The following is a 16,671-nucleotide window of genomic DNA, read 5'->3' as shown; positions in this document are numbered from 1 at the left end:
CCCTACCGACCAATAAGAGAGTGCCATCAAAAAGATGGAGAAGGCATATGCAGCTACACAGGCCGCTATTATTAGCTTGTCGGTGGAATCAGGGATTAAACTGGTTACTGCGGGCAAGGTAAGAATAGGTTGGGTCGTGTGCCGACTTAGGGAGCAAGTATCTCTTAAGAGATGCTCCAGATGCCTCGATTTCGGTCACTTTGGTTGATGCAAATCAGCCTCAACCATTGCGAGGCAGCTCAATACTTGTTCTCACAAACTATTCGAGAGTCGAATGTGGACGTGGCGGTAATATATGAACCGTACCGTAATTACGTTGGTGCTACGTAGATGAAAGACTCGTCGGGACACGCGGTGATATGGGCATGTGAACGGCAAGCCATCCAAGAAACAGTAGCATTCCCAGGAGCCGGCTTTTCAAAGGCAAAAGACAACGGCTTCCGTATCTATAGCTGTTATGATCCTCCTAGTGTAACATTAGCACAGTATGAGGAGATGCTAGACAGCTTGGTGTTGGACGCTAAAGACCCTAAAATCATTGCCGGCGATTTCAACGCGTGGACCTTAGACTGGACATCGTACTAGCCAACGTTGGATGCGTGTCCACCTTCCAAGGTAGTTGGCTAGGCGTTGATCTAAGCTACCTCAGTACTTCGTTGGCGAGAGAGATGGTCTGGTGAGTGACCATCAGAAGATTTTTCTTCACATCAGGGCGACAGTCTAGTGAGCAACACAAGCGGAAAAAACAGGATAGCTGGGTAGTCCATTGGAGCTTTCGAGGAACAGAAGGAAAAGTGATTATGACCAGAAGGGAATGGGGCTGGAAAAATTGAGCCAGTTATGTCAATTGGTAATTGAGGTATGCGACTCTACAATGCCACGGAAGTTTCACCACAGTAGGAAAACATACTACTGGTAGAACCAGAAATTCGCGCTATTGAGAGCATGGTCTCTGCGAGCAGGAGGCTTTGCCAAATACCACGATCTTCGAAGTAGCCTTAAGAAGGCTATACGGGAAAGTAAGCGGAATTGCTACAAACAGTTGTGCCTTGATGCAAATACGAACCCGTGGAGTGCTGCTTACAAGGTTTTAATGAACAAGATTCGTGGACAAAAATCACCCAAGTGACAATCTTGTTCAAAATAATCGCAATTCTTTTCCCACAACAGGAAGAAAGTGGACCTCAACCAACGGTGCAACAGGGCATCTTCACAATCCCAGGGGTTACCGAGGAGCGACTACGGGAGATTTGTGGACGAATTGGGGTAATAAAGCTCCGGGATTCGCATGGTTCATAAGTACGTTTGAACCGTGCATGGTGGAAGGAGTATTTCCTTCGGGATGGAAAAGGCAGAAGTTGATTCTGTTACCGAAGCCCCAAAAACCACTCGGCGCACCCTCTTCATATCACCCTATCAGTCTTTTAGACACTATGAGGAAGGTGTTGGGGAGGGTGATATACAACAGGCTGCTTCCGTTCGTAAAGCGAGCGGGTGGTCTATCGAAGTGAAGTACGGGTTTCGTAGAGCGCGGGCCACAGTCGATGCCATTGCAAGACCTGGCCCGGGAGGCATCGGTGCTGCGCGGTGGCGACGCTGGATATCAGGAATGCCTTTAACTCAGCCAACTGGGGTTGGATTATGGGATTACTCGGGCTAAACTGGGTGTCCCTGGTTACTTAGCTCGGATAATCAAGAGTTTCCTTTCGGAGAGACTTCTATGGTATGAGATGAATGACGGCCCGAAGGAATATGTTGTGACAGCAGGTGTTCCCCAAGATTCTGTACTGGTGCTCTTGGTGTGGAACATAATGTACGACGGATTACTTGGCATTCGTGTTCCAAAGGAGGCAACATTGATTGGTTTTGCAGATGACTTGGTAGTGGTAGTAGTTGCGAAACACCATCAGGACATGGAACTGTAGGCAAGTGAAAATATTCACGCCATGAAAGCATGGTTCCAAATGGTGAAATTGGACCTGGCGGAAGATAAAACGGTAGCGGCTCATATTACCAATCCTAGGAAAAACAACATTGTAAAAATCCGGTTTGGTAATAACGAGGCCATTTCAAAATCAATCATTAGATACCTGTGGGTAACAATCGATGCCAAGTTGAGCTTCAAGGGGAACCTGGATATGGGCGCGGAAAGGCAGCAAAGGCTAGTTCATTCTAGCAAGGATGATGCCTACTATTGGAGGGCCAAAGACTTGTTGTTGGCTGCTTATCGCAGGAATGATTAAATCCATCCCTAATTCCGGAAGGGACGACTGGACACATACACTGATCCCGTGTATTGAGGGAAGGGGAGCATGGAGAATTGAAGCACCACCTAATGCAGTTCCTTACGAAACACCGTGGATATAGGAAGTACTTGCTTCGCTTCGGATTGGATGAGTCTCTAGACTGCCCCGAATGTGCCGCTCGATATGCGTGACGGACGCGTGACTTAGTTGTGCTGATGTAAACCAGAACTCTCGTCGCGAAATAATACCTCACGTTGGTGCCGCGAAGATGTAGACGGAGAAGTGGGGTGGTTTTTGAGGGTGAGAATCCCATACATCTGCAATCTAGCACATCAGCGTCTCTTTAAAATTTCCAGCTCCAGCCATAAAAAAATATGTACGGAGCACTTCAACTAAACACACGATACCATTCAGTGTATGCCTGGTACGTTCACAGTTCCAACCTGCCCAGCGAATTTCACGGGAACAGATAAATATAAGCGTTTCTGTGGAAAGTGCGCGTGGTAGACAGACAGACGAAAACTCACCCCCTTCCAGCGGAATTATGAACTGGCAAGCTTTCGTTCAGCCTGTCTTCAAACTGGCTTGGACAACAAAATTAAGATACAAATTTTGACTTAGTGATTTGTTTATTATAGTAAAAATAATGAAAGTTAAAACTCGATTTGCTAGCTCGACCGGCTGGCTGAATAATTCAATTTGAGCCGTTAATCTAGTAGTTCGTAGCCAGAATCAGTATAAGATAAGTTTATGAAGTTGATGGATCGGCGACATCGACATCTCGTTTGTGTCGTGATAATTGAGCCAGCCGCTCCTTAGTTGCTGCCCTATTTTTCTTGCGGGGGTTGCAAACGGTTCCTGTTGCAAATTTAAATTTACGTCCACTGGCCAATTGTTGCCATAAACTTTTAGTAGGTTTTGTCCTCATGGGCTTTATACATCTCTCCACAACTACGATTTTGGTCTTCATTTTCCTTGACTCTTCGGTACCATTTTCCCTCCACGCTACAGGCCCTTTTGAACATACTCCGTTTGGAGTGTTGATAAGGATAATTTTTCGAGGTGATTTATCGAGGTCTTCATGACCATCGCTTCTATGTGCTGCATTAGTAGCAGCCGTGTTTCGCATCAGGTTTTGGCGGGATTGTCAGGATATCAGTTCTAATTTTTTGATGAGTTGCCTTTTACCTGTTTGGCTATCCCCGAGCAATTTACATTGTTTTCAGATTTTTTGCCTTGAGCCGACCCACTGTTGATATTGCTTGTTGAACTTTGCGTAACTTTCCTATCCAGGATCTTAGTTTTTGTTGTATTCAGAAATGTATGGTCCAATTTTCCTTTCTTCCACGCTAGATATTCTTCGAGTTTAGTATCTAGAGCTTGATCAAATGTCCGCTTCAAACTGGGATTTAATTTTTTAGGTAAAACGGTAGATGCCACGGGAATAGCAGGTTTGGGTGCTGGGTTGAACACTGCAGAATATGTGATTCGGCGTTCGAGACGTTCGACCATCTCATCAAAACCTAGCATACAAGCATGGGCTGATCACGGGAACATGCTCGGTTTACCGATATGAGCCGCAAGCAGTACTTGATAGTTCTGCTTACAGCATGTATTGGGACCGGCAAGTTCTGACTGATCGCCATCCTGCACATAACACGCCTGACGTACTGTTAGTTGACAAGACGGGTCGCTCCGCATATATTATTGATGTTGCTATCCCCCATAATAGCAACATTGAACGGAAATATGTGGAGAAGAAGGTGAACTATGACCCATTGGCTCGGGAAATCACAGAAATTTGGCATCTCGAGTGGGTTGTTGTAGTTCCCATAATATTGTTAGCTACAGGTATTGTACTTAAATCCTTCAAGGCGTCACTTGATGTCCTGGGATTTTCGCACAGTCTGGTTCAAACCATGCAGAAGTACACCACTTTGCATGCGTGCTCGATGTTGCGGGGAGTACTAAAAGGATTCTCTCATTGACCTATCACCGGCCACCACCACCAGCGCCCCTTTAGTTTTTAAGTAGGTAGGATCGTCCGAGCACTTAGTGCTAGTATTAGGTAAAATCCGGCATCTGCCGAGATTGTGATAACTCGGAAATAAAAACGAATCTTCGTCGATAAATGTACTCTTCTTGGGTTCTGTAATTGCCTGATGAACAGCTCTGCTTTTTCGGATATTTTCCGCATTGCTTCCTGTAGCACTCGTAGTGTGGACATTTTAAAGTTGCCTTTACGGAGGTCATCAGGTAATTTTACTGCCTTTCCAGTCCTTGACTTTGTCTGTCTTCCCAGTTTTAAACGTAGGTTAAGCTACTTAATTGCTTCTCCCTTTGATAATACAGACAATACGCAGTTGGAAATTTAATATTCTGCCTATTATTCCTTAAATTAAATTAAAATAAATTAAACTAAATCACTTTGTCAGCATCGGTGTCAGTGATTTTGTGGTAAGTACCCACCAGCTATTGACAACACGACACCTTCAAGAAAAACTTTTGTGGTTGCCTTTACCCAACACAAAATGTCACTACGTGTCGTATATTGTAAAAACATCAAATAGTTTGTCGTGTCTGCACTACTCCGTGTCATGATGAACTTATGCAATAGATTTTAGTCATCGTAAAAAGTTCTTTTGAATTTCGTAATCTATTAAAATTTGATGTGACTAACTTGAATCGAAAACAGGATTAAACTTTATCTAATTTTTATCAGGAATTGAAAAGGATAGTAATTTTATGCTTGCGTAATTCGACCAGCCAGTGAAGTTTCGCTTTTTTTTTTAATCCCAAACCTACATATATTATATTTTTTCCATTTTCTCCCTATCGTGTCGCTGCACTTGATTGAAGATAACTCGAGTTGTTGGCTGTTCACACTAACGTAATTCGAGTTCCACGGATGCCACCCGCATGCCTTAATAATTGAAACGATGGGCTTGACTCTAACGAGGTTAAAGGGCGCCCAAATGGCTATGATTCTACACTGAACCACACCTCATTCCCGTCACCTTTTAATTTTCTGTAGCAAATTCCAAAAGATTAAAGATTCCTCTGGCATCTTTCACGACGCCTTTGGTTTGTAGATTGGGGAGTTCACCTCGTATGTAGATGGATTTGGAGCTGTGGAGTTTGTCGACGGAATTTGTTGATTCTATCGCCTCTCCGACATGTGGGTCGGGCTGTAAATACTCGGTGGGGGACTGGGGAGCCATAACCAGCTACAGAAGTGGAAGTAGACGTATCCAAACTCTGGAGCCGTGAACACGACTATTGTCTGTACTCCCTGGTATAGCGTGTCTAGTTATCGATTGAATCGACCACAATACAACGGCAGCACAACAGCATAGTGTAGATACAGATACAAGAACGTCTTGAAGGAAAACAGCTGAACAGAATACACTTTAGTACGCTGTCGGACTCGGTGGACAATTGTAGGTGTAGTGCAGTGTGATTAAGTGATAACCCTTGACCTACCACATCTGGATTAGTACACAAAGTACCACGTACTTCATATTTGGATTATCTAGTATCTGCGGTATCGAAAATTAGACGCAATCATGTTTAGTGGATTCACAGGTAATTTACAGAACCGCTGAGTTATTCATCTTATTTGGATTCGATTTGACTGTAAATTGGATAGATACTTGGCTTCAAGTTAACGCGCAGTGCTTACGAATTTTCCTTAAAAGCAGTTAATGAGTAATGGTATATCTGAAACAATGGGAATATGACAAAGATACCATTCTTGGTGTTAATTCACTGTAAAAATCAATTCAGAAGCCCAAACGTGTAATCTATAATTCAATGGCATTGTTATAGCTTCGTCAGCTTTTTCCTTTTCTGCTTGCTAATTGCGTAGTAAATGAGTCAACTCTGAGGAAGTCGGAGGTTGTCCGATGGTATATTCGTTATATTGATTATTCTGACAATTACGGAAGGAACTAGATTGCCTTGACCGATTTAGTGAAATACTGAATCTTAGAATGCAAAGCTGGACGAAATTTTCCAAACCATATGGTAGTTTTTCCCAAGGAATAAATTGTATTCTGATTAAATTTCCACGAATTTCAAATATCTCCTGGAAGTTTCTAGTTTATGGGATAAATTTTATTGAAAATAAAGGGAAGAATCAGATGTCCTTCACATCATACTCAAATTTTTTATGACGAAATAAAAAGATAAAATAGAATAAACCTTTTAGCTCATTAAAAATGTAATTTTTAACAAAATTTTCAATTCTATTTTCGAATAACATGCAGACAGCACCAAATGTGAGTATGGAAAGCTTTTGAATACAATCCAATCTTTCATTCCTACATCCCAGGTAGATACAATTATAGTTTAGAACTAGTTTGATTCTATCTTTTTTATTTTCCATTCGAGATGGATTGATTTCATCAAGTAGCGCACATTTGTAGGTTTGTTCTGGTGTAACTCTATACAAGTTATTGTATGTGTTCACGCTCACCTTCCGCTGCTGTTGCTGCAAAAAAAAAGAAAAATAGAAAATCAAATTTAAACAATTACGAACGATGTTGAAAGCTAGAGTACATTAGGCATTTTCCAAAACGAATTTTTGTTGTTTTTCCCAGCATCGGCGAGTGCACGTACTTAATTTGGTTGTTTATAGCATTTTTGCACATTGCCATGTTCACTCTAGTACGTTTTATTGGAGTTAATAGTGGAGCATTGTTGAATTGTTGATATATTTTGCTATTGCGTCTATTTCTTTTGTTCATCTTGTAAAAGTCGAGATTTCAGATTGCATTTTAAGCGGAAATTTTCCTTTGTGTATGTTTTTGAGCTTCTGCTCAGATTTTTTCGAGCAGAAGTACGTATCTCTCAGATACTTTTAGCTGGCTAGAAATATATAAATATATTTTATGGGCACTACGTCATCACTCAGGAACTTATGTATATAAGGTTGGCTGTTTTTGTTGTAAGTTGGCTGATGTTGCTTGTGGCGCTGTTCTGGGTAGCGTGGTGGCTGGCTGGCTGGCTACTTTGGCTTGAATTACGAAATTGGCTATTTTGCCGGTTAGCCTTGACTGGAACAGGGCAAGAATTTTAAATCGATTTCAACTATATATACTTGCACACTCACACACTTTATTGTGTGGACTCGTTCCAAGTGTACGAACTCCATCGGTTTTTGCGCATTTCTCTTACTGCTGACGGGCCCGGAGTCAATTATATGATGAGTCATTGCAATGCAGATGTTGAGTGGAAGATACATTTATTTCTGCTTGACTTTTGCGGGATATCATTAATAAGATTAGTGAAATTAACCTTTCATTCGTTCGCATTGCCATGAGGTATCGCTTGCTCACAGTGATTTGCGGAATTCAAAAGCGTGTCTACAGACATATCGATGAAAGTAAATTATACATACATATATGTGTATCTATGTAGCCCAAGTATATTCCATGGAAATATTTTTAATTTTTGAAAAAAAAAACATCTTTTTATTGTCCTCTCGAACTCAATTAACTTCTGTATGGCAACGCAAAATGCTCCACAAAATGCTAATATTTTGAAATGGTTTTGCGTGAGTTTTGATGTATTTCAAATGATAACTGATTTTAATATGCCGTCCGAGGTTTTCCTTCTTAGAATTAGCATGGAGCCTCAAGGAGGACAATGCACTTGTTCCTGTGAACGCTTCTTTTCCTGAGGTAATAGTTTGTCTACGATATAGGTTTTGTGGTGTTATAGTCAGAACCTAAACCTACCTATGTATGTGAACTTAAACTGTGGTGGTCCTATGGAGGAATACAACCGTACGCAGCAATCATTCAAACGTAACCACGACCCCAGTGAGTTCAACCCCAATAGTTTGGTTCTGCACAAAACATAGGAGGACTGGCGCCAGCACATAGTTCTTTGCTTTTATCCATTTATACTATAGAAGGGATGCGGTATATAGTATGTCACCACGGCGCGATGATGAAGTTGATTGAGTATAAACCCTTTGATTTCGTAACTCCGAGTTTGAATCTCATTTCGCCATAGATGTTGGGGGTTGCCTTTGTGCTGCCTGGGGGTTGTAGGCTTGTCAATTTAAGAGCATTATGTGTCATCATAATGGAGTGCAATTGCATTGAAATCAAGAAGGATAAAAAAATAGTAGTGCGAAATAAGTTGTATATGTACAAATTATGCAAGTAGTAAAAGACCAATTTTTGTTATGTCTGTCTGGAGAAAGTTCCTCGGCAGCTCCTTTGCCTATTTCTTGGCATCCCCCTTCGCTAGCTCGTCCGTTGAAAACCTTTTTCCATCTATGTGCACCTTCATGGAAGTGCATAGGTAGCAACCTAAAGGCACCAAGTCAAGAGAATGCAGCGAGTTGCTTCGTGGGTTTGGATGTTTGAGGTCTGGCATTGTCGTGCAGCAGGCAACATGTCCTTTCTTTTATTTTGAATCGCTCTTTTCAATTTTTCAATGTCTCATCTTTCCGCGTCGATGGTCTATATTCAATCAAAACTATGTCTGTATTGTCCTGAAATACGAATATCGTCATTTTTTGGCTGAAATTGTGGCTTTGAATTGTTTGGCGTGAGGTGAGGTGGTATGACGCTCCTGTTGAGATGGCCTTTTGATCTAGGGGTGTAACGAGCAACCCACGGTCAATATCCGGTAACATCGGGGTGGAGAAAATCATCACTCCAAAAACTTCAGGGCTCCAAAAACTCATTTGAGGTCGAAATTCGATTCAAGTTGTGTTTTTATATAAGCGGTTTTGGAATTCATCTCGAAGGCAGTTCCCGAAATTGGAGGATTTCTGTGATTGCTTCATACAGCAAAGCAATATCGCCTTTTTTTGTGTCACAATGGAAGGTCTTTCGCTCCTTTAATTGTCATTCAATGGGATACACTTGTAAGGTTCATAATTCCATTACCATAAACAGTTTTGATTTCATTACAAACCTCAAATGGAATTTTTTTCTTTACTACAAGGTAGCGGATTACATCACAGATTTTTCCCTTGACCAAAGATTGGATGATATTTTTCGTAAGAGATGTTCCTGGTTCAACAATTTTCAACCTACTAATCTCGAATTGGTCTTATTTTGAAAGGTGGCAGCAAAAAAACTACATACAGGAGACTCGTTTTTCGGCACATTGCTTGAATTTGTACGGAGGAACAGAAGCATCGCACATGTTAGGCATTCTTCGATCATTTGGTCGTAAAGAGCTCTGCGCAGCGTTTTGATGGTGTTGGTGTCGTGCATTTGATGCATCGGATGGGCAAACATACAGAAGAAAATTTTCAAAGCGCTATCGACACATCGACATACTAGTACATTATACACATGCGCCACGCACCAGTTAGTTACCTGGTACCTAATCTGTTTATACGCGTGTGCCGCCTAGAAACTCGATTTATTCCTACCATATGTAGTCTTCTGGGATAGTAATAGCTTCACTACAAAGTTGCCATAAAGTTTAAAACCTGTTTCCTAGGGTTGTGAGAGCCCAATTATACTTACCGTCTGGACGCACCTCATATATTATATACGTATTTATCATTGAAGAAATTTACTAACAAATTCGGTTCTCACGGCCGATTTGGGAAGCGTTCCAGGACAAAAGGCAAACTTTGAGTCAGACACTTCTCTTCCTCTTTCTTAGTTTTTGTTCCGTTCAGTAGCAGGGTTGTCATGTTTAGAAGGGAGGGGATTGGAGGAGATGGTTCCTTCCAGGCCCGGAATAGAGACTTTAACAAAGTTATATTTTTTTCTAGCAACATATAGAGAGCAGTGCTTCACCGGGAGCCCAGATTTTTTCCTCGTATAGAAGTTCTTCTACTGTACTGAGTACAGTTGAACATAAATTTGTGGTGAGTCTCTAGGGCGGGGTCACCGAAAATCATATCTTAGCTCGGGTCACGACTGGTTGACTGGAAAAAGAGACTTACGAGATAATTATAATACTCGCAATAGTTGGAGAATAGCTTCCAGAAATTTTTTAAGTAGGATATGGGAAAACAAAGTTCCCGCCCTAGAAGGCGTATGAGATAAGGCCTTCTAGCAGTCAAGAAGGAGGAGATTTCTCTCGGATGAGGAGGTTGTTAGTTTCTGAGGCAAGAAGAATTTTCAAACCTGAACCGATTTGTTTCTCTACTACCTTAAGGTTAAACCATCTGGTTCGGATTTGCCATTTTCTCATTCGAAACCCAGACCAACTGGGTGAAGTTGAGAGGCTCTCAAATCACCGTTTAGCATATCAAGCCGTTGTTGTTTTGGTCAACCTGTTGGCCGTTTTCCGTTCACTTTGATGTTCAAACCGATCTTAGCTAGTGAGTTCTTGCCAGTGTAAATTAACTGACCATACCACCGAAGATGCTGCTACTGCAATTTTTTCACGATGAGTCCCAATATCGATCGTGGATTTCTTCATTTCGGGTAGCACACGAGTAAGGGTTACGTTCTCCCTTCGGTGTGGTAAATACTGACGGGAATTGAATTCTAGTTTCGGTCTTCCGTAGTCGAAAGTTCCAGACATCGCAGCATTACGCCAAGGTCGTTCATTTCGATATTAAAAACCAATTCCTGGTGTCCTGGATTGCACCCATCGCTCAGGAAGGCAGTACCTAAGTCATCGTTTCTTATCATGGGCTTTCCTGATAAGGTCTTCTTACTGAAATCGGATTAAATTGCCACCTACCGCAGGCTGTTGAATCTGATTCTGTCTAAGACGATACAGTCCCAGTAGTATGGCTCAAAGACGTCGGAATCATCGATACTCATGTATGTCCTTTGGAACTTGGCTAAGAGATTGCTCTTTCGTTCCTACATATGATGGTAATATCCTCATATTTGGTTGGAAGTTGACTGGATTAATAAGGATGCAACTCCCTATGTTTTAAATCGCTATCCAGCTCCAGCTTTTATGGTTGCGTCAAATTTGGTTATGTTATCATAGGCGACCATGAAGTCAATAGAAAGTTCACTGTATTCCAAATGTTTTTGCATTAACTGTAGGCAGGCGGAACCAAATAATTAGTGCCCAGTTTGCCTGAAATGAAACCTGGTATATTAACCACCAATGATATTCTTGGCGTACAGGATTGTCTCTCAAATAGAAAGCGGGGCACACTCCTCTAACGTTTTATGACTACATGTATTGCATAGGATGATATATACTGTCACATCCCTCTTATGCTTTGGTAAAGCTTCGTCAACTGATGTCAGTGCTTGTATGTATTTATCGACTTGATACATTAATCGGTTGGCGTCTTTCTTCTATTTACCATAGATATTGCTCTTACGAATTAAATGACCTTTCCACCACAACCTATTCAGCCGGATTTTATCCACAATCTAACGGTCATGGTACCGCTACGGCTACAGTTTTCTGTAACGGGCATGGGGTGCCAAAAGGTTTTAAGCTACACCGTGGATTTTTTTTGATTCAAAAAATCCCACGAAGCTGGAAGTCGCTAAGAGATACAAGGAAATTGGCACAACCCTTGCTTTCTTTATGCCAGGGAGAAACCCGTCAATTCGGCCATGTCTTTTCGATAATTCTGCTATGACTTTTGGCAATCTGTTTTCTCAGAGTCATTACAGTCATTTAGAGTTTATCTGACGTGGCTGTAGACACTTTAAGTTTTCACTTCATTTCACCATTTTATTGGTCTTTTATAATAACTAGAGGGTATCTTACTAGTTAAAAATATTGAGGAAAAACATTTGAAACCATTCTCCGACTGCATGCAAGAAAACTTGTTGTATTCAAAACTTATTAGTGTTGTGTTTGTTTAATTTCATCATTTTATCTGTATGTATTTCCTCAGAAAATCAAATAGGAAAATATTATAGTTAAATTAGTAAATAAATTTACTTCATATATATCATCTGCAAAAATATGTGGCATATCTTTCAAATGAAATTTATTTATTCCTTTTTTCTTTTTTACTTTGACAAAAAAAATATTAAATTTATTCGCCACATGTATGGTAAGGAACTAGGGACGGAATTTCTTTCGTTTAAACATTTGGGGAGTTCAATGATTATATTTTTGAATTCCAGTTCGCTTGAGATGTTTTGACAACCAGCTGACATCCAAATAGATTCATGTATCAGTTTCGTAGGTTTATTGAAGGCCACGACATAGAACTTTTTATAACTTTTATTTGAGATGCTAATTGGCACGTTTTCAAACTTTTGAGCCTAAATATTGCTTAAAATTAGCTATTCTTGGTGTAATACATTAGCATATCTGACTTTGAAAGCTGATGTAGATATTTCAGGTGGAATGTATGACTATTATAGATTGACGATTTTAGATACATTAGAATAAGTTGACGCGTAGTTCTATTGTGTTTTCATTCCCTATGTATACCTATTTTGTTTGGGTTAGTACAATTATATTTGTAATCTTACGCTGTAAAGTATGATTTTTTAGGTAAGGTAAACGCAGAGCTCTGGGTATTCTCAATTTAAAGAATATATAATATATTTTGCAATGGTATTTGTGAAACAAAAATTCATTAGAATCATTTTAATGCCTCTGCGCGTGTTTATTTCATGTCTCTTGACATTACTATTAGTCAGTCCGCTAAGGAAGATGCTACTCCGCCAATATGCAGTGTGTGGGATTCGCATTCATAGCGGACTGAAGTGAGTGCAGTGAAGAATTATCCCGTGGAATAGAATGCGTTTTATGTAATTTGGAGGAAATTTCTTTGGGATCGCTATGAGTTGAAGCCTATAATTCAGAAAGTAAATGCATTTCCATCAAAAGATATTAGCACGGCAGTATGTGGGATTTTTATCTACTGAAGTCACCCCTTATTCCCTCCCACCTCGTGGGGTCAAAATACGGTATTGCATCCCAGAGAGGAGTTAGCAAAGTCACCTCACTTCACAGTGCTCGTAACCCCCTCGTTTTCCGAAGCTTTCAATTTGCGTTGAGGGGATCCGATCATAAAGTTGATCGCATCCCAATTCTCCTGACATAATAGCCGCTGAGCAGAGTTTTTTGAAGCATTATTTCCCCCTCCGCTGGAAAACCAACTTGAGATTTTTGCTTCCTATTTCTCCTGGTCCTTCATGTTTGCTTCTTTTTGGGTCGTTCGTTCGTCGCCATGAAGGTTTGCTGATTAATTGCGTTTTCAGATCAATCTGCCGTCAATCTGGTTACTGTAGTCCTTGCTGATTTGTCAAAACATATCACGACTTTTTATATTCATATTCTCTTGCGACTGCGACACCTTTTGAGTACCATTCAGAATAATAATTCGATGAAGTCTTTAATATGCGAAACATAGCATAAGTTTTTTCAAAGAACCGACCTATGTGTAATACCTTCGGCTTTTAAAGCTAAAGGGTTGATACATCATTGAGCAGAAGCATTTGAAAACCGTGGGTATTTAGTGACAGTTCCTTCATATGCGTCCGAATCTTACGTAGAGCTTCGACAAACCTAACTACATTCGCTTTTCTAATAATATGGATACATTCCACACGTTAGAATATTGGGAATAGATTTTAATTGTCCCTGGAAGCAGCGTACTGACGGTCACTGGTAAAAATTTGTGTCACTATGTGATTATGATTTAGAACTTTGGGACAAGGATCAGGTTGTAACCTGCTTTCTCGTAACCGGCTTGTAGAAATGTTGGAACGTTGCTGAGGGTCGAATATACTTAACTGTCACGTAGGTCGGGCTGAGGCACATCTCATTTGAGGGTTCATTCATTGGAATTCTTTCAAACAGGAACTTAACACACTTCAAGGCCCTGATCCAATATGGGTTGTTGTCCCAACGATTATTATTCTTATTGCTTAATTGCCTGCTACACATTCCTTTCTTCTAAAATAGTCCAGGTTTCGTCTCTCAGTAATGGCTTAACATCACAATTTCCACATCCAAAATGCTTCCTTGTATTGAGAATGGAAGATTGGCACTGACGCTGTTGTAAGCCGTCTCAAAAGATGAATTGGACATTAGTGGCGATGCTTCATATGTTTGTGTCCGCAAAGAATGCACTTCCTGCTGCATTAGGGAGTTGGGTATCACTTGCTATGTTAAGCCTTTCAGTTTTAGGGCAAAGTAAGAAGGATCAGAGAACCCTTCAGCGATAATTTTTTCTTAGTGTATGCGGTTGAGAATGTCCAAGAATTCACTATGCCAACCATCAAAAGTTCGACGAATAATTACAGACTTTAGGGATGCAGCAGTCCCTGTTGAAATAGAGTTTTGACGAATAACTTTGCAGATTTACCCATAGATCACTTTAATAGCCTTTCAGAGACGGTAAGGGATTGTATGTCTCAGAATCAGAATTTCATTAGGATCAGTCAAGTTCCTATTGATTGCGAACAACGATTTAGTGCTACCGGTGTTTGTGCATTCGTACACAAAACTACAGGGAATCCTGAATTCCTAAATTCTTTAAGCGTTGTAACCTCGTCAGTCAAATAAACAAGGATTTTGCAATCTCGTTTAGTGGGTAGTTATTTTCTCGGTGGGAAGCCCGGATTGCTCTCTGTAGTAGTATTTACACAAATGGAAATTGCAGTTGAATTGTTATCCTTTTTGCTAGTTTTTAAGAGATTTGATTGGTTTTACCTAAGGTTCTGGGGAAGATTTTGTTCCATTGTTGCTCTTCATCAAATATTCGGTGTTAAACCTTTCAAAACCGACATCCAGTTCTGTTTTTCACACAAAATGTGCCTGAAATTCTCAAGTTTTCTGTTCGACATCGATTTAGAATTGATAATTGTCCCAATTCCTACATAAAAACATATACTATATATTCCACGCATGGAGATGTATTGGGAGTATATGTCCCATTTTTGCTATAATTAATAATAATTAATAATAATAATTAATAATTTACTTTTCGAAAAAAAAAACGCCAATGTAATTTGTTGGGGTACATCCTTTCAATCCTTCTTTTCTTCCGTGTTTGGACCAGGTAAAATCGCAAACAGTTTGGCAACAACAAGTACGATGCAGTTTTTTCACTCACGTAATTTATCCCCCCCTCCTCCGAATTAAGGTTGACTGGCTTTCCTTACCTCATCGGAGAACGACATTTACATTAATTTGTATTACTGCCTTTTATTACTTCAGTCTTTGCCCCGTCCGTAAGCGGGGTCGACTCGACTGATCGGTTGCACCGTTTTGCTCTGTCAAAAGCTTGATCTGGATAAAGTCGCGAGGTTTTCAAACTGGATATCAAGCCATTGCAGCAGATTCAACTCATCGGACGCTGCTTCAATCCTGGAAGCGGCATGTCCGAAGTGGTTACCAGATGTATTTTGCTCCCTAATATGAATTCGCAAGTACGAGGTGTAACCCCAAAAAGGGGAGCCCATGGACTAGAAAAGTCAAAAGCAGTTTTTCTCTAATTGGTCTAGTCCCCCATCAGGTAAAGAGCAACCAAAATTCACAACACAAAACTCCTTGATCGCTCATCCAATCGAGGTTACGATGAAGTTGCTAATATGCTCATTGTAGACACTTCTCGTCGATCGGCAACGGTTTGCTTCAAACGTACGAGAGATACTTTCAGCCAAATTATTTTAGTTCAACTGGAAATAGTTCCACTTCGCTTCTAAGCGATAAGCTAGCTTAGTTGCATGTATTGTCGCGATAACTTTGAATCTGCTACATAACTTGTTATTATTAGCAACTTTATTCTATAAGTATCAAGTGATATTCCTGGAATGATGATTTTACCTACTTTTTTCACGCGTTTGAAATCCAGAAACCTTCTCCTAGATTTCCAAGCACTGTTTCATTCCAAAACTCCCTCCTATTGATCGATCAAGTGAACAACCGATCGCTGAGATGATAAATACATTATTATTTTCCTCGCAAAATTGAATGAATATCTGTGGTCCTTGCAAAACAACAAAAGAAACTAACCTATACTTCTCTGTATACAAATAGTTCAACGCATATCCAACAATTTTATTACATTAAGCAGCATTAACATTTCCTTAGTTGGCCCTTGAGACAAAAAGCATCCAATTGCGTGTTAATATTGAAATTTACATAGCATAGCAATTCTAAAATATACAAGAATAAATTATCATTTTCGGTGCAATTGTGTAATTATTAAATAGGATTTAGTGTTCTGGAAAATTTTAATGTGAAGGGCTTTAGGTAAAAAATTTCAAGAAAAGTTTATGCGACGATTTAAATGTAATATTTAAAGGTATTAAATTTTTCATATTGTGGAATCACAAAAAGATACACGAAATTGAAAATGGGATGATGAAAATTGAGAAAAATACTAAGTAGAAGGAAAAAGTAAATGCGGCGAACTACCAATTTCCCCAGCCGGACACAAGAAAATGAAGAAACAAAAATGAATCGCATTTCACGAAGCCGTCGGATACTACAGGACAGCTGGGGAGACGACAATTGAAGACCGTGAAACCGCGGATACTACAAA

The 16,671-nt window shown here is 40.2% G+C and overlaps 1 protein-coding gene across 4 annotated transcripts in view; it reads left to right on the top strand.

Moving 5' to 3' along the window:
- The window catches only part of LOC119653605 (embryonic protein DC-8), a 58,048-nt gene that overhangs the window by 21,671 nt on the left and 19,706 nt on the right, over window positions 1-16,671 (top strand). The window contains exons 1-2 of one of the 4 annotated variants that reach the window (XM_038058362.1): window positions 5,480-5,831; window positions 6,515-6,526. The exons of 1 other annotated variant lie outside the window; for it this stretch is intronic. In XM_038058362.1, the coding sequence (XP_037914290.1) occupies window positions 5,813-5,831; window positions 6,515-6,526 (31 nt within the window). In that variant the 5' untranslated portion in view covers window positions 5,480-5,812. Of the gene's footprint in view, window positions 1-5,479; window positions 5,832-6,514; window positions 6,527-16,671 lie in introns of those variants that run through there. 2 more of the 4 variants (XM_038058363.1, XM_038058364.1) reach the window with 2 other exon arrangements.

Source organism: Hermetia illucens, chromosome 4, assembly GCF_905115235.1.
Source record: "Hermetia illucens chromosome 4, iHerIll2.2.curated.20191125, whole genome shotgun sequence".
Classification (NCBI taxonomy): Eukaryota; Metazoa; Arthropoda; class Insecta; order Diptera; family Stratiomyidae; genus Hermetia; species Hermetia illucens.
The sequence above is the reverse complement of the archived record's forward strand: the minus strand, read 5'-3'. Positions and strand labels throughout refer to the sequence as shown.